This window comes from Physeter macrocephalus, chromosome 3, assembly GCF_002837175.3.
Source record: "Physeter macrocephalus isolate SW-GA chromosome 3, ASM283717v5, whole genome shotgun sequence".
Classification (NCBI taxonomy): Eukaryota; Metazoa; Chordata; class Mammalia; order Artiodactyla; family Physeteridae; genus Physeter; species Physeter macrocephalus.
In genome coordinates this window covers 9,480,737-9,505,944 of record NC_041216.1, presented here as the reverse complement: position 1 = coordinate 9,505,944, position 25,208 = coordinate 9,480,737, and the positions used below count along the sequence as shown (strand labels likewise).

The window sequence follows — 25,208 nt, the reverse complement described above, 5'->3', positions numbered from 1 at the left end:
GTCTAGAGGGAGGACTTTATGCAAAAGGGACTGTTCGCCAAAGAGACGGGGGCAAATGCATGCTTGGATGGGCATTTGGATGCGAAACGCATGCCTTTCTTCTGTGGAATACTTCTTCCTCCTGGAACTTGCTCTGTGGACAACTCTGGAGGCCTCAATATACACGATCCTTGTCGCCCCCATGCCAGCCTCCCCAGGACACTTCCAATACAAGTCCAAACAGACAGGAGTCTGGGGCCCAGCTAACAGGCTGAAGGAGTCCCAGTGGCTCATACATAGTCCTGCCAGTTCATGAACTGGGTGATTAATGAGATTAATAAGGGGGAGAGGCCAAAGTCTTGGGTGTTAACAGAGTGATGTGTCTGGGATTGTCCTGGGCAGCCCACAACCCTTTGAAACAGTGGCCAGTGCTTCGGGAATTTCTTTCTTAGGAGCCCTCACTAATATCTGGTGGGTATTCTGGCAGTGCCCTAAATTTTGGAAGACAGGCTCATCTGGGAACTTCAAACTGCAAGAGCAGCTGCACATCTTGTGGGTGAAGTCCCACTTTGAGGAGAAGGCTTCTATAGTAGGAGGAGGTGAGGATCCTTACCTCTAGAGGGCATCTGGCATGGGAAGGCATAGGGGTTAATTTCAGTGCCATGGTAGGTCCCCTGAGAAACAGCAAGCTACATGAACAGCTGCCCTCTTGTGGGCAACATCCCATGTGGCATCCCTTCTTGGGGCCAGGCAGGCTCACCCCAAAGAAAAGAAAGCTGTGGGGTGCTAACTTTTTTGCTTAGTGGTTTCTTCATTGGTAGGACAATTCAGTTTCCAATATTTTGTTCTTTTACGACATTACAGATGAATATCTGGAAATATGGACACGGGAGCTTTGGCAGTTCCCTACGTTTGCCGTGTTGATAACATCTCTCCGTGTCCCCCTAGAGATTAACAGGAAAACAAACTCATTCACAGGAAATGTCTGGGGGCTGGTGTGTTAGTGCTAAAGGGAAGAACTGTATTCACTGGGCAGTCAGGACACAGGACAAACGGGAGAGGCGGTGATACAGAAAGGGAAGCAGGCTGGGGCCCAGGAGTCCCAAACAGGGAAGAAGAGAACACAGGAGGGGGTTTGGACCCGGGCCGGACAACAGGAAGGCTTGGACTATTCCTGGGACCTCATGGTAATAAGTGTCTGGACAGGACTCTGGCCATAGGGTGACCTCACAAACTGCGTCTTCACTAGTTTTGCAATCTCTTGGCTGTACGGGCTTGGCCAGCGCTGACTAAGGGCGTGAAGCTGGGCTCAGACCACCAAGGGCTGAAGTCCAGTTGGGACCTCTGATAGCCGTGCTCTCTGCCTGGGCGGGATGCGATGAGGGTTCAGAAGGTCTGCTTCCCTCCCGTCCATCTGTCACACTCACACCCTCGGGAGCTCGCTCACCTCCCAGCCAGGTGTTCCTTTGGGCCCCCTTCTCCCACACCAGAGCCCATACCTGAGCAGTGGGGGAGGGAGCCAGTCCAGTGTCCGTCCAGCCCACACATTCGGGTGGCATTTCCCACCAGAGTCCGCTTGCTGGTGCAGCTGTAATGCACGACCGCCCCCGCGGTATAGTTGTCCCCGGACATCTGGGAATGGGGCGGGGAGCCCGGATGGCCACAGGACACCACTGTGGGGAAAGGCAAACATGTCAGCAACTCTGCACCAGGAGGGATCATCATCACAGGACACATGCTAGGCTTTTCATGGCGACAGGCAGAGAAGAGGAGAAGCTGGGGTATCTACTGAAGCAAACTTCCTGCTGACACACCCACTCAGCATCAGCAGACAATGCCTACCCACCTCGCTGTCCAGTTTCCGTATCTGTGAACTGCAGAGCGATATCTGTTGTTTTAAGAGCTGAATGAGATAATACATGTGAAACTGCTCAGCACATAGTAGGGACACAGTAATATCCATTTCTTCTCTTTCTTGCCTCTCGTGCTCACCTCTCCCTATTTCCTCACTGCCGTGGGACATACCAAGAGGTCTCTGGCAGAAAGGTGGTACATACAGTATACATATAACTACATATAAGTCAGACAGAGAAAGACAAATGTCATATGATACTGCTTATATGTGGAATCTTAAAAAATGGTACAAATGAACCTATTTACAAAACAGAAACTGAGTCACAGATGTAGAAAACAAACTTACGGTTACCAAGGGGGAAAGGAGGGGATAAACTGGGAGACTGGGATTGATATATACACACTACTCTATATAAAATCGATAACTAATAAGAACCTACTGTATAGCACAGGGAACTCTATTCGGTGCTCTGTAATGACCTACGTGGGATGGAGTCTAGAAGAGAGTGGATATATGTATATGTATGGCTGATTCACTTTGCTGTACACCTGAAACTAACGCAACATCGTAAATCAACTCTACTCCAATAAAAAATTAATTAAAGAAAGGACAAATGGGTGATCTGTCATCCTGAGACTGTCAGCATTGGCCACAGGATCCAGTATGAGGGCCAGTTAGAGTCCTCTCCAAAGGCATCTCACAGCTGTCCACACCAGTTGTCTCCAACTTGTCCTCTTCTGTTGCAAGTTCCCTTTCCTGAGACACCAAAGTGTAACTGTGGAAACCAGTGATGGGGTTAGAGTGCACAGTTGATGTGTACGGGCCAGGGCAGGACAGTGCTGTCGACGTCGCTGGGTTTGCCTTGCCGTTGTTCTTGTCACGGTTGATCCCAGGCTCTTTCATCTACTCAACACACATGTATTGAGTGTGAGGCACTGTTATATGTGTTTGGGAGAACAAAGTCCATGCTCTTGTGGAGGTTATGTTCTAGTGAGGATGAGAGACCATGAATAAGAAAACAGGTAATTCTAGGGGTGGCTATGAAGGAAAATAAAGCTGCATCAGGAAAAGGGTGCTCAGGGTAGGATGAGCAGCTGTTTTTGAGTAGGATGGTGACGGTCAGGGAAGAGCTCTCTGAGGCAACATTTGAGCAGTGATCTGAGTGATGTGAAAAGGCCAGCCATGTGAGATCTGGGGGAAGAGCATTCTGAGGGAAGGGACATCTAGTGGAAAAGCCCAGAGGCTGGAATGCGCCTGGGGTGTTCGCGAAACAGCAAGAAAGCCAGGGTTGCTGGAATAGAACGAACAAGGAAAGAACTGAAGGAGACATGGGTGGAGAGGTTACTGGGAGCCAGATTATGGCATAGAATTTGGACTTTATTACAAGCATGATGGGACCCCACTGGAGTGATATGATCTGATTTACATTTTAACAAGATCATTCTGGCTACTGTGTGGAGAACATTCTAGGGCGGGGCAAGAAAATAGGGGGCTGATGCAGTAGTTCAAGAAGAGATGATAGTGATTTGGACAGACTAAACCTTGGGGTCTGGCGTGGAACTGGGAAGGATATGTACTCTGTTGGCCAAAGGGCTGGCTGTCTGAGAAGATGGCCACCACAGCTCTCCCCATCCCGGCACAGGCCTACCACCCTTTCCACTCCCAAATGTATAGTCTCTTATTTCCTCCCTCCTTGAACCTGGGTTGGCCTGGGAATTGCTTTGATCAACAGAATGTCGTGGAATGGGGTTTTAGGAATTCTGAGCTCTGGCTTAAGAGATCCTTTAACTTCCTCTTTTTCTCTAGGAACCCAGCCTCCAAGTAAAGATCATGTCATCCTGCTGGAGAGAGTGGCCACGTGGAGAACAGCCAGCTGCAAGTCCTCAAACATGTAGGTGGGGTCATTTTGGATCCATTTTGGATCCTCCAGTCCTAACTTAACCACCTTGGGTGCAGATGAGCCAGCCCTGCTGGGATGGTTCATTTTATGTATCAACTTGACTAGGCCACAGGATGCCCAGATATTTGGTCCAACGTTATTCTGTGTGTATCTGTGAGGGTTTCTGAATGAGATTAACATTCGAATTGGTAGACTAGACTGAATAAAGCAGATTGCCATCCCCAGTGTGGGTGGGCCTCATCCAATCTCTTGAAGGCCTGAATAGAACAAAAAGGTGGGGTAAGAGAGAATTCTCTCTGCCTGTCTTTAAGCTGGGACATCAATATTCTCCTGCCTTTGGACTCAGACTTGGACTGGAATTTATACCGTTGGCTCTACCTAGTTTTCAGGACTTCAGACTCAGACTGGAACTATGCCATCTGCTCTCCTAGGTCTCCAGCTTGTGCACTACAGATCTGGGGACTTTTCAGCCTCCAAAACTATATGAGCCAATTCCTTATTATCTATCTATGTATCTATATTTGTAACTCTATCTATATATATAAGGAATTGGCTCACATTTTAATATATATTATATATTATATTTAGAAGCAGATATATAGATGGCTCATGGTTTCTATAGGTACAGATATATAAGTATAAATCATATATCTAAATCTATATAGATATAGATCTTATTACATATCTATATATACTATATATTCTATCTATCTATAAAATATATGTAAAAAATATACATATATATCCTATTGGTTTTTGATTCTGTTTCTCTGGAGAACCCAGATAAATATATCTCCTAAGCTTCACCTAAATTCCTGACCTTTAGAATTGTGAGAAAACAAAAATAGATGCTATTTTAAGTTTTGAGATGGCTTACTACACAGCAATAGGTAACTGATACAGTGAGTTCCAAGGATTACACTATCTATTCCTTAAGACAACCCTATGAGGTAGGCACTGTTTTTATCTCCACCTTCCTGATGAAGAAAATGAGGCATGGTGAGGCAGAGTAACTTCCGCAAGGTCAGAGGGCTGTTCAGCAGTAGAATTAGTTCTTGAAACCTGGCAGATTGACTCCAGAGGGCACACTCTCAAGCACTGTAACTCCCTTCTGCAGTACTGCTTTAATACTGCTGATGAATTCTCTCCTTCTGGAAGGAATGGAGTCCCCAGTTATAATTTAAATGATTCTATGACTGTTTACTAGAAATTTCTGGACTTCCAGAAATTGTCCAATTTTAACTCTGAAATGATTTTTCAAAAAAATTCTTTTTTAATGGAAATGCAACATACATATAGAAAAACACAATAACCATAAAAACAGAGCTTAATGAATTGTCACAAAGTGAATACACTACCCAGATCAAGAAAAGCATATCACCAGTTCCTCAGAAGCCCCTTCATGCCCTCTCTCTATCACTATCTCTCTTCTTCCCTCCTCAAATTAAACTAATATCTTGACTTCATACACCATTAATTAGTTTGCCTGTTCTTGCATTTTATTTAAATGGAACCATATAGTATATATTCTTTTGTGTTGGCTTCTTTCACTCAAAATTATGTCTGTGACATGCGTCTACGCTGTATATAACAGTAGGTCATTATCATTGCTGTATACCAGGGTCAGCAAACATTTTCTTTAATTACTGTCCAGACAGTAATTATTTTAGGTTTTGAGGCTACATACAGTCTGTGTTGCATATTCTTCTGTTTCTTTTTTTTTGTACAGTATTTTAAAAGTATTAAAAATAAAAACTCTTCTAAGCTTAAGGGCCATACAGAAAGAGGCCATAGGCTAGATTTAGCCCAGGAGCCAAAGTTTGCTGACTTCTGCTATATAGTTTACCATTTGTGTTAGTTATCTATTCCTGTGTAACAAATTGCCCCAAAGCTTAGACAACAATAGATGCATTACTGATCATGGTTTCTGTGGGTCAGGAATTTGGGACTGGCTTGGCAGGTGCTTCTGACTCAGAATCCCTCATAAGTTGCAGCCAGGATGTTGACTGTGGCTGCATTCATCTGAAGGCTTGACTGGCTTCCCCCAGAGTGACTGATCCAAGAAAGCCAGGTGGAGGTGGGATATCTTTTATAACCTAGCTTTGCAAGTCACATCACTTTACATAGACCAACCCTGGTACAATGTAGGAGTATGCTACATAAAGGTATGAATAGGTTGACTGTCACACCACTGTGGGAATATACCACATTTATCATCCATTTCCTATTGATGGATGTTTGGGTTGTTTCTGGTTTTGGACTCATGAATAATGCTGATAAGAACAATTCTGTTCATGTCTATTAGCGTACATATGTACACATTTATGTTGGTTACCCATAATGATTTCTGTGACAGCAGCTGGTTGTTTTTTCTGATGTTCTTATTTGGCTTTAAACTGTTTCTTTGGGGAATTTGAGGATAGTGTTCAATTAAGGTAATATCTAATAATCTCTAAAAATGTATATGCAATGCCAGAAATTATTTTTTCATTACTGGCTTGATCTAGGCTACTTGGGTGTCTGTAAAATTAGCAACTACAGTAGACTCTATTGTTTTATTCCCTTCCTGTGGTTTGTTCTTTTAAAGGAGGAAAAAGTCAACAATAATGATGCTTGTGACAAAAGAAAAATTAATGACAATACAATTTGCCTGCTATGGATAAGGGGAAACAAGAAAAGGACGTATGATAACGATAAAGAGAAACAACTTGCATTCATTGCATACTTGCATAAAAATCTAGAAGGCGAAGAACAAAGACAAGGTAAATAGCTGTTGCTGCATTTCTCAATTTGTCGATATAAAAGATTAATGTTTTTAATGTTCATGCCCATGTCCCAATGGGATCTCTTTGGATCATTCCAGTTTCTGCAGTGGCTCTCTAGCTGCTAACTACGTATTAAGCTTAAATGTGTACATAAAAATCAGCAAGATAGGTATTTAGCACTCCTAATAGTAGCAGATCTTCTTGCATTACACAGGATACACATATAACAGGGGATTGAGAAAGTATAAAATTGTAATTAAGCAAAAAACAATAATATGAATCAGCAATTCATGATTGGGTGTGGACTATGCTGAGTCCGATGGCAAAATGAAAAGGCCCCCCACCCTGGTTCCTAAACCATAAGCATGAGAGTTGGACTAATGGCCAGCCACCTCCAGAGCTTCCACTGTTTTTTAAAGCACTTTAGCAGGGAAACGGCATATAACATAGATACGGATCACGCATTTTCCTTAGTCCCTGCATGTCCACACTAATTAAAGCAGTTTGCCTTCACCTGGAAGGAACAGCCGATTGACACGGTTGACTAGGGGATATGTATAGTCGTCTACAATTTATCACAATCCTATTGACAGGTAATTGGATCTTCTAGGAGTAGAAATGCAATTAGTCCACTAAAATAATGTCATGATAACCATGAAACATCAGTGAAAATTATTTTACTGGGAGTCACCTGGGATCTAGAGCCTTACAGCCAGTGGAAGTTCCTCAGGGCTGGTGTTTTTGAAATAGTCTCACCAAATCTCAGGGAAAACTTCTATGTTTTCCCCCTTCAACAAGTGAATAGGCTAATTGGATTCTGATGCTAGTATCAGAATCTTGCTGAAGTTCATATTTAGAGGAAGTAATAAACATTGCTGTCTTTGAATGGGGTCTGCTTTGGGAAAGTCTACTCCAAAAAGAACTGGTCGGTCCTTTGGTTTCTGTGTCTCTAATAAAAACATAATGTGGTGGTGTCAGTAATTACTGTAAGTAGAGTTGGCGCCTTGTAAATCCCAGTGAGAAAAAGAAGTGACCACTGGCTTTCTGTAGTAAAAAATATCAGCAATTGTTGAGCATTAGCCACTTTTTTTTTTGAGAGAGAGAATGCCTAGCCTGTTTTTAGGCATTGGCTTCTACCAGACTGAGAGCTTGGTTCCTGATTCCCACAGATTAAGATCAGTCAAACAAAAGATCATAATGTAAACATAATAAAACAATGAGAAACAAGTCACCAAGAGTGAGAAGCAGCAGAAATGACAGTAGCAGAACTAGACTTGAAAAGACACTGATATTGGAAGTATCAGATATAGAATACATAATAAGTATATTTAATATGTTAAATATAAAAAAAGAACACGTTTACATAGGAACAATACACTATGGAAATAATTAAGCAAATCTGAAAAACAAATATTGCATTCATTTCTCAAATGCAAAATAAATAATTGGAAATATGAACTCAATGAACAGTTAAACCTCAGCTTAACTAAAAAGATAATTATTGAATGGTAAAACATTCAATAATTATCTAGCTAAAAAAAATAAATCTCCATAAATTTTAAAAGACTGAAATCATACAAAGTATGTTCTCCAACCAAAATGCAATGAAACTAGAAACCAATAACAGAAGGAAATTTGGAAAATCCACAAATATATGGAAATTAAACAACACTCTCCTAAATAATCAGTAGGTCAAAGAAGAAATCAGGGGTGTGATTAGAAAATACTTGAGGTGAACAAAAAAGAAAATATAGCATACCAAAACTTATGAGATACAGTGAAAGCAGTGCTCAGAGGGAAATTTATAACTGTAATTGCCTACATTAAAAAGAGGAAAGGTCTCAAACCAACAACCTAACCTTCCCCTCTAATAAGCTAGGAAAAAGAAGAGCAAAGCAAATGAAGAAAAGAAATAAAAAAGGTTAGAGCAGAGATAAATGAAATAGAAAAACAATAGAGAAAATAAACAAAATCAAAAGTTGGTCCTTTGAAAAGGTCAGAAAATTGACAAATGTTCTAGTGTGATGAGAGAGAGAGAGAGCCAGAGAGAGAGGGAGGGAGAGAGAGATAGATACGGGGGGAGAGAGAGGATTCAAATTCTAAAATCAGGAATGAAAGTGGAGACATTACTACCAACTGAGTTTACAGAAGTAAAAAGGATTATAGAATACTATGAACATGAACAGTTGTATACCAATAAATTAGATAACCTAGATGAAATGGAAAAATTACTAGAAACACACAAACTACCAAAAATGACTCAAGAAGAAATGAAATATCTGAAGAGAATTATAACAAATAAGTAGAAACAATCAATAATCAAAAAATTTTAACAAAGAAAAGTCCAGGACCAGATGAATTCTACTAAAATTTTAAAGAAGAAATAATACCAGTCTTTCTCAAACTATTCCTAAAAATAGAAGAAGAGGGACAATTGCCAACTCATTCTATGAGGCCAGCATTGTCCTGATACCAAAGCAAAAGATATCATAAGGAAAGAAAACTACAGACCAATATTCCTTATGAATGCAGTTGCAAAAATCCTCAACAAAATACTAGCAAACCAAATCCAGTAGCATATTAAAATGAATTTTACCGTGACCAAGAATGATTTGTTCCAAGAACACAAGAGTTGTTCAACATATGAAAATCAATCAATGTAATACATCATATTAATAGAATGAGGAAAAAAAAGCCCCACAAGATAATCTCAATAGACGCAGAAAAATCATTTGAAAAAATCCAATACCCTTTCGTGGTAAAAATGTTCAACAAACTAGGAGTAGAAGAGAACTTCCTCAATCTGATAAAGGGAATTTGCAAAAATTCCACAGCTAACATCATACTTAATGGTGAAAGACTGAAGACTTCACTCCAAAGACTAGAAACAAGACAAGAATGTCTGTTTTGCCACTTCTATTCAACATTGTACTGAAGGTTCTAGCTGGGCAATTATGTAAGTAAAAGAAATAAAAGGCATCAGGTTGGAAAGAAAGAAGTAAAATTATGTTTTTTCACAGTTGACATGATATTGGATTATGATATGACATTGGATTAGGCAGTGCTTTCTTAAATATTCCTTCAAAAGCACAAGCAACAGAAGAGAAAATAGATAACTCAGACTTCATTAAAATTCAATACTTTCATGCATCAAAGGACATCACCCAGAATTTTCTTTGGGAGAAAAGTTTGCAAATTATATGTCTGATAGAGGTGTAGTATTCAGAATATATAAACAACAGTCAAAACAAACGATATTAAGACAAACAACCCAATTAAAAAATGGGCAAAGAACTTGAATAGACATTTCTCTAAAGAAGAGATGCAAATGGCCAATAAGCACATAAAAAGATGTTCAGCATCGTTAGTCATTAGGGACATGCAAATCAAAACCACAATGAGATACCACTTCACACCTGCTAGAATGGCTGTAATAAAAAAGATGGACAATAACAAGTGTACATGAGGATATGGAGAAACTGGAACCTTCATACAGTGCCCATGGGAATGTAAAATGGTGCAGCCACTTTAGAAAACAGTGAACCTTAAAAAATTAAACACAGAGTTACCATATGACCCAGCAATTTCATCCTAGGTATATATTCAAGAGAACTGACAACATATGGTCACACAAAAACTTGTACATAAATGTTCACAGCAGCATTGTTCATAATATACAAAAAGTGGAAACAACCCAGATGTCCATCAACTGATGAATGGATGAACAAAATGTGGTATATCCATACAATGGAATAATATTTGGCCGTAAAAAGGAATGAAGTAAACTATACATGCTACAACATGGATGAACTTTGAAAACCTTATCCTAAGTGGAAGAAGTCAGACACAAAAGGGCACACACATAATTTCATTTATATGAAATGTCCAGAGTAGGCAAATTCACAGATGGAAAGTATGGTTACTGGGGGACAGAGTGGTGGTGGGCAATGACTGCTAAAGGGTGTCCTCCTTGGGTGATGAAAACGCTCTGGAATTAGATAGTGGTGATGGTTGCACAATTTTGTGAATATATTAAAATCACCAAATTATATACTCTAAAAGTGAATTTTCTGATATGTGAATTATATTTCTCTACAAAAAAAAGGAAGAAAAATGGAAGTGGATTAAATCCTCCTAAGGAAATGATTATAGATAATATTGATGTAATGATATATTAATTATATCAATATCAATATTAACATCAGATAAAATAAGCTTTGGGGCAAAAAATTAACATAGATAGGGTCACTTTATTATGATAAAAGCCTCATTTTACCAGAAGACACAGCAATTTGAAACCACCATGCACTCTGAATCGCAGCTGTCACCACTGTACTCAGGTGGCTGTCCATTTCCAACCCCAGATGATTTGTCAGTCATAAATGGGGCTGGATGGCAAGGTTGGGGTCCTCAAGCAAGTGAAATATGGGCAGGTGAGTAGCTGTACCAGCCTCCTATCATACCTAGAGGCACAAGGGCATAACGAGATGGAGTCATCCAGACTGGGGGGCCTACAAAATATGTATGACCCACCACAGATAAGAGGACTACTGAATGGCACCAGCTCAATGCCCATCAGTCCCTCGGGACTGCATCTTCACATCTACTACTGGGAAGAAGGGGGAGAGAGTAACCCACAGGGTTCATCATTAGCAACAAGAGAAGAGATCAGGAGCCCAAGGAACTGATTTTCTCTTCAGGATGTGTGAGGCTAGCAACCAGATGTCAGGATTCTGAGTGCCTCCCCCATCCTTTTTTTCCCCACATGTTGTCCCCATATTTTTTCCTAATTACAGTTAAAGCAGTTATTGTTTATTGAGTGGCTACTATATACCAGACATATTGTACTAGGCACTTTTAATGGATGTTCTCATTTAATCCTCTAATAACCCTATGGAAGAGGTATTAGCATCATTGTTACAGATGAAGAAAGGGAGGATCTGAGAGGTTAATGGACTTCTTTCAAACTACACAGCATGTTTAGTGGCAGAGCCAGAATTCAAATCCAGGTCAGTCTGCCTCCAGGGTGGGTGGCATTTCTGCTTCAGTCTTTCAAGAGAAAGGGGTTCATGTGTTGTCTTTCTGGAAAAGCAAGGAGGGGGTAAAATGGGAGACAGTGTCCCGCTAGGCAGCCAGGACCCCTGAAGGAAGGGAACCCTGGAGGCTGAAGAGGTTGGTGGCAGCACTAGAGAGGAAAGAGAATAAGCCTGTAGCCAGGAACAAAGCGTGAGAATTGGTGCGGCAACTAACCCAACAGGGCCCAAGATGCTCTCTGACATCCGTAGAGCAGCCAGAGTGACCGTCATTGTGAACACATACACACACACACACACACACACACACACACACACACACACACACAGAGGAGGGCTGTTCTTTGATATGGACCAACCTGTCAGAAGGCACGGGTGATCATTGTGAGTAGATAACATCAACTTACAGAGACACTGGGGGCGGGGACGGTCCCATGTGCCATCTCCCTGGCAGCTGAGCACCGGGGTGCCCAGGAGGTAGAAGCCGTGGTTGCACTGGTAAGACACAGTGGTGCCGTAGCTGAACCTGTGCGGGCCGCTGGCGTGGATCTGACGAACGCTGTTTTCTTGGTGCCCAGGATCTGTACAATTGATGACTGCAACGGAATGGGAAGATTAGATGCAGAGATCTGCACGTGAGGAGTTTCCTACGCTTTTAAATGAGAATTCAGAAGTCCAAACAGGCACGTATTTCCAGTACAGCAAAATTTCCAGACCCAGACAGGCTACACAAAGGAGATCCTACCTGGGAAGGTGAGCTTGTCCTGAGGATGCTGTACTTCTCCCTTCACCCTGATCACCTGGTTAAGGGATGCATTCTTCCATGTCCAGCTAGACATCACCTCCCTGCAGAAGCCTTCCCACCTCCTCCCAGACTGGTTAACCTCTCCCTCCTCAGTGCTCCCGGTACAAACCTGGATTGCTCGATTGTGATTTGTTTGAATACGCGAATCCCTTGAGGGCAGGGATGCCTCCTCTCTGTGAGCAGATCCCTGATAACAATGTCTCCCTCAGCAAAGCTGTGGAAGGGGGGTGGGCTCTTCTGGAAACTGTTTTAACCACGTTTACAAGTATTTCAGGGGGAGATTAATCCTGGGGGATAAATTTGACTTTTAAATCCTGAAGTGTTTCCAAAGCAGCTTAACTCAAAATCGAGTGAGATTTGAGAATAAGGACCATATTATTCATAACCCATGATGTGTACTTTTTAAAAAAATTAATTTATTTATTTTTGGCTGCATTGGGTCTTCGTTGCTCCGCACGGGCTTTCTCTAGTTGCGGCGAGCGGGGGCCACTCTCCGTTGCAGTGCGCAGGCTTCTCGTTGCGGTGGCTTCTCTTGCTGCGGAGCACAGGCTCCAGGCGCGCGGGCTTCAGTAGTTGTGGCTCGCGGGCTCTAGAGCGCAGGCTCAGTAGTTGTGGTGCACGGGTCCAGCTGCTCCGCGGCATGTGGGATCCTCCCGGGTCAGGGATCGAACCCGTGTCTCCTGCATTGGCAGGCAGACTCTTAACCACTGTGCCACCAGGGAAGCCCGATGATCTGTACTTTTGCTTTCAAAACACTTGTACATCCATTATTTTACCTGAACCTCATATGCATCATAAGGGGGGCAGGGCCAGTACTTAAAATCTTTGATAAGCTTTTCAGGTGTGAGCTGTTTTAACTTCTGATGAGCCTCTCTGAGGCTCAGAGAGGTTGGAGTCACAAAACAGGTAAGTAGCCTTTATTCATTCATGTTGTTTATCGTGATATACTGAGTGCCAAGCTTTGTGCTGAGCAGTAAGGATATGACAGAATTTACAATCTGGAGTAGGGTTTCTCTACCTTGGTACGAAGGATATTTTGGGCTGATAATTATTTATTGTGGGGGCGGTCCTGTACATTGTAGGATGTTTAACAGCATCCCTGGCCTCTGTCCACTAGATGCCAATAGAAACTCTCCAGTTGTGACAACCAAAAATGTCTTCTGACATCTGTCCCCTATTGGGACAGGGGAGCAGGTAAAATCATCCCCAGCTGAGCACTACTGGTCTAGAGAGAAAGGGACAAATGAACATTATCCTGTTTGATAAGTGCTCTGATAGGGACAGCAAAGAATGTTCTGGAAGCACAAAGCAGAGCATCTAGCCCAGTGCAGGGGGTGGAACAGGAAAGGCTTCCCAGAAGGAGCAACATTTAAGCTGGCTCTTGATGACTGGGTAGAAATCACCCAGACAAAGAGAGGGTGGGAGGGGACAGAGAAGAATGCATTGGAGGAAACTGTGTCTGGTGCCCTGGGGGGTTTATGGGTACAGGGCACTGTGTGAGGATTCCGGAGGAGGGTCAGTGTGTCTGGGACCCAATGCAGAGCTGAGGCTGGGGGTGGATGAAGTGGAGAAGAGTGGGCTGGACAGGAGGCTGGGCCAGGTCTGTGGGACCCGTAAACCAGCAGAGGAGACTATTATTATCTTAAGGCCAGTGGGAAGTCTCGGGAGGTGTTTTAAACGTGGAGTGACTTGATCAGATTTGCATTTCAGGCAGGTCACTCTGTCAGAGTAGAGAATAGGCTGGTGGGGGGAAGGACCAGAGGCCATGATTTCTAAGGATTTCACCCCAGCCGTCTGTTTCCAAGATCGGCTCTTGAGTACAGCACCCCGGGAAGGGGCTGGGACGGGGGGAGCTGAAGTTACAGGACAGGACCTTGTGCTGGGGAGACAGAGCACAGTTCTTGAGGAGAAGGGGGCATGGGATAACAACACCCCAAAGCATCAGTTCTCAGCTCCTTCCTGCCTGGATAGGTGATGGAAGGAAGGTCAACTCAAGGTCACGACAATTTCCCCTGTGTTCCCTAGAACCTTGTTCCACTCAAAATGGCACCTTGAAATGTTGAGAGGAATGTTATTTTAAGGTTAGCTGTGAAGGTATCTTTAATGATTTTAAAACATCATTTGAAAAATTTGGTCCTTTAATATCAGTTACAAATGACTTGTGACACACTGCACAGACAATCGCCGTGCACCCCCAAACACTGAGAGGAGGAGCCGTCATCCGAGGGAGTCTCAGCCCTCACACCTTACAGCTGTGAAGACTTGATCAACCTCCAGACCAGGGCTGGCCTCGCTCTCTGTTCACTCTGTCTGACTCTCCATTCAAACCTCAGCTAGCCTGCCAGGCCGCTCTTGGGTGGAGGCAGACAGCTCCATTGCCCTTCATTGCTGTGAGCAGCCTTTAAAAGCTTTAGAAGCTATTTCCTAAATAGACCAAATGGGGCTGGAATATCCTCTACGCAGAGTCTGCCTCTTGAGTCCGTGGTTTCTTTTCTTTCTTTTTTTTTTTTTATAAATTTATTTATTTAGTTTATTTTTATTTTTGGCTGTGTGGGGTCTTCATTGCTGCACGCGGGCTTTCTCTAGTTGCAGCGGGCGGGGGCTGCTCTTCGTTGCGGTGTGCAGCTTCTCATTGCGGTGGCTTCTCTTGTTGCGGAGTGTGGGCTCTAGGCACAGCTTCAGTAGTTGTGGCACACAGGCTCAGTAGTTGTGGCTCGCGGGCTCTAGAGCGCAGGCTCAGTAGTTGTGGCGCACGGGCTTAGATGCTCCGCGGCATGTGGGATCTTCCCGGACCAGGGCTTGAACCCGTGTCCGCTGCCTTGGCAGGAGGATTCTTAACCACTGTGCCACCAGGAAAGCCCGAGTCCGTGGTTTCTTTTCTTCCCTCCCGCTTCATCCCAACCCCTAGACTGTTTGCTTTTTATTTTTCATTGGAACCCTTGTGGTTTTTCTTCTTTCATCAAGAATGGGGCTCTATATGATAATGGTGAAGTACTGGGTCTATGAAATGTAAACAGAAGATGGTTTTCCATTTCTATTTTGAAAGATGAACGTTCTTTGCTTTCTTTATATAACCAGTGAAGAAATTTGACATGGCTGTATCTAGGGGTTGAGAAAGCCCCCAGTTATGGTTCTTTTCTGTCCCAAGTCTTCCCCATTTGGTCAAAGTAGCACCACAATGGAATCCACTGGCTTTCGCTTGTGGGTCACAGACCACAGATGGCAGAGGTACTGGGGGTGGGGGAGGGGAGAAGAAGGGTGACTCACTTCGGCAGGTGGGCAGCACGTCGCTCCACTGCCCGCTGGCCAGGCACTGGGACCGAGCAGCCCCCTCAGCCACATACCCAGGGTTGCAAACAAACTTGACCACATCGTTGAGGTTGAACTGGTTGCCCTGGGTGAGGCCGTTCATTGGGTTGCCTGGGTGTCCACAGGTAATCGCTGTAATCAGAACAGAAGAGAGGTAAGCCCTCCTGTTATTCCATATCCCCCAAAGTCCATCCTCTCCTCACCTGGCGTTTCTCATACCCATCAGTGAAGTTCGGCCTTAGGTCTAACTTTAGTCTCTTTCGCTGCAAAATTCTGCTCCCCTGAAATCAGCATGGGGACATTCCCTTTTCTCTGAAGGCACGTCCACCGCTTGGACAACACGAGAGAAGTCATTGTTGGACTTCCACAGGCTGTTAGGCTCACAGCGTCGTTCTCTGTCCCTCCCGCCTCGTTTCCTCTCCCTTATCCCCTGGCTCCCCAACTCCACTCTTCTTCGCCAGATATACTGGTGACTACCCCTCATGTGATGCAGACCCAGCCTAGTTTCTGGGCCAATCTGGACGGAGCCAGAGTCAATACTAACCACGCCTGCGTGGAGGGACTGGTCACTCTGACAGACCAGTGGGAACCAGAGCTCTTAGGGGGGCACAACCGACTTCCCCCACTCCTTCCACGTGAAGGGAGTTCAATTCATGTAATTCCTGGCCTTTCTCTGTGCTCTTTTCCTTACTCTGCCCCGGGTAACGTGGAGCGGCCCATCTGTGCAATTTGGGAAGAATAAAGGCTCAGCCCTGCCTTCCTCCTCTTGGGACCCGGCGGCCTGTGGGCAGCGATGCTCTGCCCCACTCCTCCAGAGACAGGCTCTCCCCAGCAATGGAGCGATGCCCGCCCCAGTGCAGTGCTGCCTCTGACTGTGTGCGAATCCACCCCGTCCTGGGGTTTATTTAGCAGAGTCCACTTGGCTCTCACATTAAGCTATGGGTTCCAACTTAGTCTTTATCAGGAATAAAAGTGATATTTTGGCTTCCACCCATGACTCTGTTTCATTTTGTAATTTGTTCAACCCTGGGCAGGGAAGGAAGAGTGCTCTGGTGCTTGTAGGGCTCAGGCTTTCCCCCCTTCCTCCCAGTAGTGGAGCTCACTCCACCCAGTGGCACTGGTCTCTTCGAGTTTTCTTGAACAAGCAAGTTCCTGCCCCAGAGCCTTTGTACTTGCTTTCCTCTTGGCTGGAACATCCCTTGGCACCTGCACTCATATCCTCAGGTGCCCCCTCAAATGTCACTAGCAGAGAGGTCTTCCCTTACGACCAGATAAACAACCTCCCCAGTACTGCCCAGCCCCCTTGCCCTGCCCTGCTTTTCTCCATAGCAATTGGCACACTCTGCATGTACTTCTTCATGTGTTCATTGCCTGTCTCCCTCTACCTGAATGGAAGCTCCCTGGGACAGGGACTCTGTTTCGTTCCTTGCTCTATCTTTCATGTATGTACCAGTGCCTGACATACAGGAAGAGCTTGATAAATATTTGCCGAGTGAACGAACAAATGAGTGAGCCATGAATGGATGGATGCCTGGCTTCTGCTCTGCTCCCTCGTCCCTAGTTCTGTTTAGTACCTGCCTGGTACCTAGTCTCTTTGGGTTGAACTCCCACTTGATGGCTTTGAGGCCTCTCCCTTGGTTCTGGATTTTTAGCTGTGAGCGGTTGAGGAGCCATGAGGAATGCTTTCTTATCCCAACACTTGGGTTTATGAGGACCCCACCCCAGACCCAAATGGTATGGACGGAGGTCGGGGAACAAGGCCAAGTAGGACCCACTTTTGGCTGTGGCCACGTCTGCTGTCTTTCTGGGCCCGTTCTCTTATGTAAATCCCAACAGTAGCATCCCTGACTCTAGCAGAGAGAGCTGGGCAGAGGCGTGCTGTTATAATGGACAACAGGGGTTCAAGGCTGCCTGGCGTGGTGCGACGAGAATGGACTAGGAGGACAGCAGACCGGGGTTTATACTTCAGCTCTGTCCTTTCCTTCCTTTGGACAACTCACTCTACACCTCAGCTCCTATATCTCTAAAGTAAGGATTTCAATATGCATTAACAGGGTTGCTTTAAAAACAGATTCATACATTTGCTCTTCGTTAAGTGTTTACCGCGCACTAAGTGCGAGACACTCTGCTACATACTGATGATATGCAAGGAGCTCAGGGGGCTCACTTCTCAGCCTGGTAGGAGAGCAGGCAGGGATGCAGGCTGTCACAATACCATGGCTGGTGCCCAGACAGGACGGTGCCCAGGAGGGGCACCTACCCTCTGCTAGGGAGGGAGTGGCTAAGGAGGGTCCACAGAGGGCATGGCATGCCCTCTGAGGTGGGTCTCAAGGCTGAGCAGGACTTTGCCAGGTTAGTGAAGTGGTGGGAGAATGAGGGAAGCTTCATAGGGTCTGTGAATCCCCTGAAATTATATGCAAAGTCTTGGGTGTTTGCCATCAGCTTGGGAGAGGCTCCATTGCTCTCACCAGACTCACAAAGGGTCATGACCCCAAGGGCTAAAATAACCACTTGCATAGAGTGAGAGAAGAGGGCTGAGGAGTAAAACCTTTGGGAGGAGTACCAGCTTTTGAGCTGCAGATTGACCGAAATGCCCGGACACAGAGGGGTGGTCAGCAAAGCAGTAAATCGAGCTCACAGGAGGTGGGAATGTCACAGACCCATGGGGAGAGTTCAAGACTCATCAGATGGCCCAGAGGGCTCTGTTTCTCTGGAGAGCCCTGAAATACAGGCGCAAAGGGAGAAGGAGAACACACCACTGGGAAGGAAAAGAGGAGTTCTGCTGGGCTGGGGCTCTTAACTGGACCTCGAGAACATGCACCTCGAGAACATGACCCAGATTTCCTGAGGGCCGAGACTACGGCACATTCAATTCATCTTTACCCACAACACCTAACACAGCACCTGGCACAAAGTAGGTACTAAGGAAAGGTTTCTTGAATTCGGTCTTACAGGCTGAGGGAAATTAATAGAAATGGAAGGTCCACAGTTCAGAGGAGAGAAGTGAAAACAGACTAAGTTTACTAGGAAGGCAGAAGGGAAGGAGGGCCAGAGACCCATGGAGGGATTAGCCTTGGGCCTCTTTCTAGATGGGAGGGAAGGGACAAGGATGAAGGCAGACAAGGACAGACGTGCGAGCCAGGGAAGCAGGAAGTGGAAGCGGTTATTATCTGATGGCTTCTATTTTCTCTGCACAGTAGAAAGTGAGATTATATGAGTAGCTAATAATTATTGGGGTCTATAGGCATTATTTCATTTAATCCTCACAACCCCGTGAGGTAGGCACCATCGTTATCCTCATAGGAAAAGAGAGTTTCAGAGGAGTCTGGGGACTTGTTCAAGAGGCACAGTTTCTAAGTGGCTCTTCTGAGTTCTAAACCTAGTTTCTCTGCTTTCAGGACATCTTCACTATTTGCTATTTGCTGACAAATAGAATACGGGTGTTCACAAAGGAGGTGAAATTGTGAATTAGCTGTGAGATTGTGCGGAATGGACAAGGGAGTTCACTGAGGAAATGTACATGGGCAGCTGGAAAGTTCTGAGAGTCTGGTTGATATCATAAACCTTGAGTCCATAGGTGATGGCAGCTAACACAGTACCTGCCACCGAGCAATCACTTTTAACTACTTGTCCTATTACTCTTGCTGTCCTACTCCAGATACTTCCTAAAACTCTGTGCTCCAGGAGAGAATGGAGCTTCGTACAAGAGATCCTGGAGTCTGTGATGTGACAGGGCGGTGGCATCACCACCACCGCACTATCATCACAACAGCAACAGCAGCATCTGACCGTTTCACATGTATTGATTAATCCTCACAATAGTCTCTGAGGTACCTGCTTTTCATAGATGAGGAAAGAGACCTAGTGAGATAAGCTAACTTGCCTAAAGCCACATGCTATGTAGTGGTAGATCTGGAACTTGAACCCAGGCAATCTAGGTCCAGGGTCCAAGTGTCCAGATGCTTTACTATACTGCCTTTCAGTAAGGACCAGGTGCAAAATTAAGTATCTTAGGTTCGGCAGACATCCTCCATCTTTTCAGACCCCAACATTCCCTATTATTTGTAACCCAAATCTTTTCACACATATTCTGTGTCAATTTCTTAAAGGCATTTGAATTTGCATTTCCTGGATTAAACCAAACATGTTTTGTTTAGACACATCTAGAAGGCTGACTGAATATAGATAGGTCTTCCTTTCTGTAAACCTAATATTTAAGAAACTATTAAGACTAATTTTCATGCGTTGCTTGTTGAGTAAGGCTCATTATTTCATTGTTCCATCTCATATATGAAAAACCAAATGAAAAGAATTAAAAACAAAAACCTGCCTTACAAAAATTAAGAACAAAACCTGCACTTTATATAAAGGCTCACTTTATGGAACTTTAGAAAGTGAAAAGTTTTCCAAATTACTTCCAGGCAACTGAGAATAAACAGTGGCCATCTAAATCCCAAAAATTCAGACTAACAAGAAGAAGAAATAAAGCTGTAGAAAGCCCAGGCCTGCAGCATAACTAGAAGACAGACAATGCTGTAAACTTTAAGTTACGTGTAAGTAGAAAAATAAACACTAAACCCAGGCAGAACTATTTCTCATGCTTCTGTCGCAAGCCTTTGTAGAGAGCAAGGCTGTATGGAGAGGAGAGGATAGGAGAGGAGCAGGGGAATATTGATCTAAAGTCCCTGCTAGAAAGAGAAAGTCTATCTTAAATGTGAACATATTGAAAAAGGATCCTGGTATGTCAATGCACTGATTATAGGAAAGGGACATACAGGTTAACAACCTTTCCTAAATATCAAACGAAAAAAAAAAAAAGCAAAGCAAAAAAAGCAAAGAGAACACATCATACAGAGAAAGAAATAAATATGTGTATTATATTTTACACATAATAATTAAACATGACAGAATTAAAACCAAACATATAAGTTACAACAATATATGTGAATGAATTTGACTAACCTATTAAAAGAAAAAGATTTTCAAACTGGCTCAGAAGGCAAGGCCCAACTCTATGATGTATATAACAGACACATCTAATTTAAGTGATTCAGAAAGTCTAAAATAAAGGGTGGTTACAGGTATACCAGGCAAATGGGCAAAGGATGAGAGTAGGGGGCATAAGCCTAATAGCATTAGACACAGTACAATTCAAACTAGAAAATACTAAAAGTGATAATGAAGATATTTTTAAAGGCTAAAACCACAATTTGCAATGTAGATATAATAGTTATGAATATCTATGTACGAAATAAAGCAATTACTGTTACATAACAGAAACTATAGGAAATGTAAGAAAAAATAGAAGAACACTAACAAAAGAAAACTTTGAAACACAAATTTCAGAACAAAACAGGTCAGGTGGACAAAAAAATAAGTAAGCATACAGAAGCCATGAACAACAAAATCAATAAGGCACGTCTTATGATTATATATAGAACTTAACACACTAATGTGCTTTCTTCTCAAATGCACAAGGAACATTCATAACAACTGATCAAATATTAGGCCACAAAGGAAGCCTCAGTAAATTCCATGAAGTAGAAATATTATATACAGTGCAATAAATCAGAAATGAATATCAATGTAAAAATCAAAAAGGTCCTTCCATCTGGAAATAAAAACCACACACTCTTTCATTAAAAAAAACTTCTAGGTGAAAGGGGGAATTAATATCAAAATTACAGAATTTCTGAGAAATAATAAAACCCTAATTTTTATAATCTGTGGGATATGATTAGAGCAGTGATCAGAAGAAATTTTATAGCCGTAAACACTTACATCCATAATAATCAATAAAAAACGAGACTGAAAATAAATGAACTAAATTCCTAATTCAAAAGCAAGAAAATGAACCAACAAGTTAATCACAAGGAAGAAAATAATAAAGGTGAAAGCAATAATTAATGATGCAGAAAACTGAAAACAACAGATGTAATTATTGCCTTTGAAAAACATTAACAAAACATATAAAAACCTCTAGCTAACCTAATCAAGACAACACAAGAGAAAGTCCATGTTGCACCTGAGCCCATGACTAGGGAGAGTGGGTACCATACTTACGCACACAGAAAGGGGTCTTGCCTGACCAGTGGTGATCCTGCTGGCAGATGCGCACAGACATGCCGATCAGGCGGAAGCCGGCGTTGCACTGGTACACCACGCTGCCCCGGTAGCTGTAGTTCTCCCCATTGATTTGCCCATTGACGATGGGCTCAGGGGTCCCGCAGTGTCCAGCTTTGGTGGGATGTGGGAAAAGAGAGTAAATTGAAGAGGAGCTTATAGAAAATAAGGTGGGACTTGGTCAAATGAGGGGAGGGGGAGACATGGACGGTGGGGAAAAGGACCACCCATCGTTTTTCCCACCTCCCCCTGACTGCAGCATCCAGAACTGACTTCAGGAATCCTAGATGTGATAGAAGTGGTGTTGAAGACTTGGCAACCCCAAATCCCAAGGTTGCGTTCCAAATGGCTACCCATCTCTGAGCTTTAGTTTCTGTGTCTGTACATGGGTGAGAAATGATCACTGTTACTGCCCTGCCCCTGGGATCGTCCCCCTCTTTTTCTCATCAGCCAGCATTTCCAGAGCATCGACTGCATGGAGGGCACCATGGTCTCATTAAGGCAGTCAAAGCCCAGCTGTGAATGAACTTATTTACAAAACAGAAACAGACTTACAGACTGACAGAACGAACTTATGGTTACCAGCGGGGAATGGGGTGGGGGTGGGGCGATAGTTAGGGAGTTTGGGATTGATGTGTACACACTGCTATATTCTAAATGGATAACCAACAAGGACCTACTGTATAGCACAGGGAACTCTGCTCAATATTATGTAACAACCTAAATGGGAAAAGAATTTGAAAAAGAATAAAAAAAAGTCTGGTCGTGTTGAAAATAACCATGTAAGACCAGGTGGCTCAGCTAAATTCATCCTTCTTTCTTGAGTGGCAAGGAACACAGATAATATAAACCTAGGTGAGTTATTTTTTTAAAATGGGGTTTAGGTAGAGTGTATTTCTAGTGTTTCCACTAGCATTTTTTGGCTCTGTGTGGAAATCACTCATGACTGTGTCTCTAACAGAGGCCTGAGACAGGGAGAGGGCAGCACTGTACACTCTGGAACAGACCGTCCAATCTGTGCTGTTGGGTCTGTGTAGCTGGGACCCTCCTTTGGAGTTGAGGGGTCCAAGAAAGGTGTGAGAGAAGAGAGAACTTTAGTATCTAATGTTTAGGCAGGGACTGGATTAACTATGGGGGAAATGATAACTCTGTCCTTTGTAAGCCAGGTTGGTTTTTATGCTTTTGTCATATTTTTGTCATAAAACAAGCTAATGATAAAAATATTTATTATATAATATAGTACATATAATATTGTATTTTTGTATACATATGTATGTAAAATCTGCTAATATGTATTGGGTTGGTCAAAAAGTTCGTCTGGGTTTTCCCCTAAGATCTTACGGAAAAACCAATAATATAAATGGTATTTTAGGTGTGCTGCAGGAATGTGTCTCTGTAAAGTGTCCCTGGAGGTGGAGACTGGGGCTTCACCCATCATACAAGGGCCAATAAGAAGGGGGTGTCTTTTTGATCAGAATGAGAGCCCCTCAAAAGTTTGTCTCCTCAGACTTGAAGTTCTTCACATTCTTTTGGGTGCTCCAAGGGAAGCTAGTTCAGGGTTTTGGTTATGGTAGATGCCAATAGGTGTTTGGATTAAGCATTTTATGACAGTAGGTAAAACAGTACTGTTCAAAGATTGGAGTGCAGCTTTGGAAAGATCTAACCTGTCCTGAGGAGGGGAAAAGGGACAGGAGAGGTCCAGGGAGGTCACTTACCGAGGCAGCGGACTTCGGAGCCACTCCAGAGCCCGTTGGCCATGCACTCTCGCACCCTGGAGCCCACCAGCGTGTACCCGGAGTTGCAGGAGAAGATGGCTGTTGCCCCGTAGACGGACAGGGTTCCGATGCGGTGCCCATTGGGCGGGATGGGGAGCTCTCCACAGGAGATGACTACAAAGACCACAAAATGCTCAGGAAGCCAGCCCCGAGAGACGGGACATGTGCTGCTTCTGATTAGCAAGAATAATGACAAAAACAAGATCTGTTTAACCTACTCTAATGGGACTCATGACCAGAATACGGGTCGCCACTGTGACTGCTGTGCTGTTACTCTGGGCCCGTGATTCTTAACTGGAGGTGTCCCCAGAAGCACCCGAGGAGCTTTAAAAATGTCCAGGCTGCACTCTGGACCCACGATTCAGTCTCTGGAGATATGGCCCAAGCATGTGTATTAAAGCAAACCAAAACTCCTCAGGGGTTTTGGATGTGCACCCTTGTTAGGAACCACGGCGCCAGAGAGATGGCAACTCTGTGGTGTGCTCCTTGGTGTCCAGGGCAGACACTGCCAGGCACTCCCCGTGTGCTCTCTGCCGAGCCCAGCAGCAGCCCTACACTCCTCCACAGAGCACTGCAGACGGCCACTGGCTGCACTGGACGCGAGCGCCTTCACTGTAAGGAAGCTGTTCCACGCTCGTGACTCCTACTCTGTCACATACATGGTTCCACTTCGGAGTCTGGACTTGGATGAACAAAGGTGACAGTGTCTTGGGTCATAGGTGTTGGGAAGATACCACTCCTCCTACCCAGTCTCAAATGTCCCCCTGTGCCCTGATAAGTGATCTCCTTCTGTCCCTTCACAAACACTTACTTCCTTGATCACATCTTTACTGATTGAGTAAATAGCATCAGAATATCCCTACTGGTGGATGCTGTGCTGACCCACTCAGACCCCCTTTTAGGACTGAAGGGCTTCTTTCCCCAGCTGCTGGCAAACAACCCCTTGCTGCGAGCCCTCTTCAGACTGCCTTGGTTAAAGAGTCCTCCCACCCAAGGTCATGCTCTCTTCCTGGGGCAGCCTGCACCCAGTGTTTGGTCAGTGTGGAAGGATAATGGCCTCCTGCCCTAACTTGTGACAATTCTGAAGGGCCACCAAGATTCAGAGCTCTTCGCAGGGTCAGCTGAGGCCTTCTCTGATAACTGCATCAGAGATCACCTCCTCCACCTTTCCAGTCCTACTTTTCTTCCTCCTCTTGCCTCCCCTCCCTCTCCATCCCCACCCTCTCCCCTCACTCTCCCCTCCCTTTCCCCTTGCCCCCTCCTCCTCCCCTCCCCTTCCCTTCCCCAGGTGGTGATCCCAAGGGCATTCCCTGACAAACCTCCATCTCAGAGGTGCCTCCCAGGGACCCTGACCTTTGAAACTATCTTAAAGAACCAAAGAAAAACAACTTACAATGCAGGAGAGGCAGGCACACATAGGTGGCCTGGTCCCTTGCGCTATTTTCATTCCCCCTATACACACTCCCATTATAGGTCTTATCACACTTTGTTATCCTTGCTTCTTTATTTGACTGTCTCTCCAGCAGACTCTCAGCTCCTTGCAGGCAGGAACCACCACCTTTTCTCCTCATACCTCTACAATACCTGATATGAATGTGGAATAAATGAATTAGTGGATGCTCACCTGGACGGAGGCAGCTTTTTAATAAGATGACAGGATGCTG

At 44.2% G+C, this 25,208-nt stretch overlaps 1 protein-coding gene across 1 annotated transcript in view; it reads right to left on the bottom strand.

Moving 5' to 3' along the window:
- The window catches only part of CSMD2 (CUB and Sushi multiple domains 2), a 653,863-nt gene that overhangs the window by 44,954 nt on the left and 583,701 nt on the right, over positions 1 to 25,208 (bottom strand). The window contains 7 exon segments of the mRNA XM_055082266.1: positions 1,479 to 1,652; positions 11,940 to 12,128; positions 15,605 to 15,778; positions 21,710 to 21,890; positions 21,892 to 21,945; positions 22,135 to 22,148; positions 23,485 to 23,658. Coding sequence (XP_054938241.1) covers positions 1,479 to 1,652; positions 11,940 to 12,128; positions 15,605 to 15,778; positions 21,710 to 21,890; positions 21,892 to 21,945; positions 22,135 to 22,148; positions 23,485 to 23,658 — 960 coding nt within the window.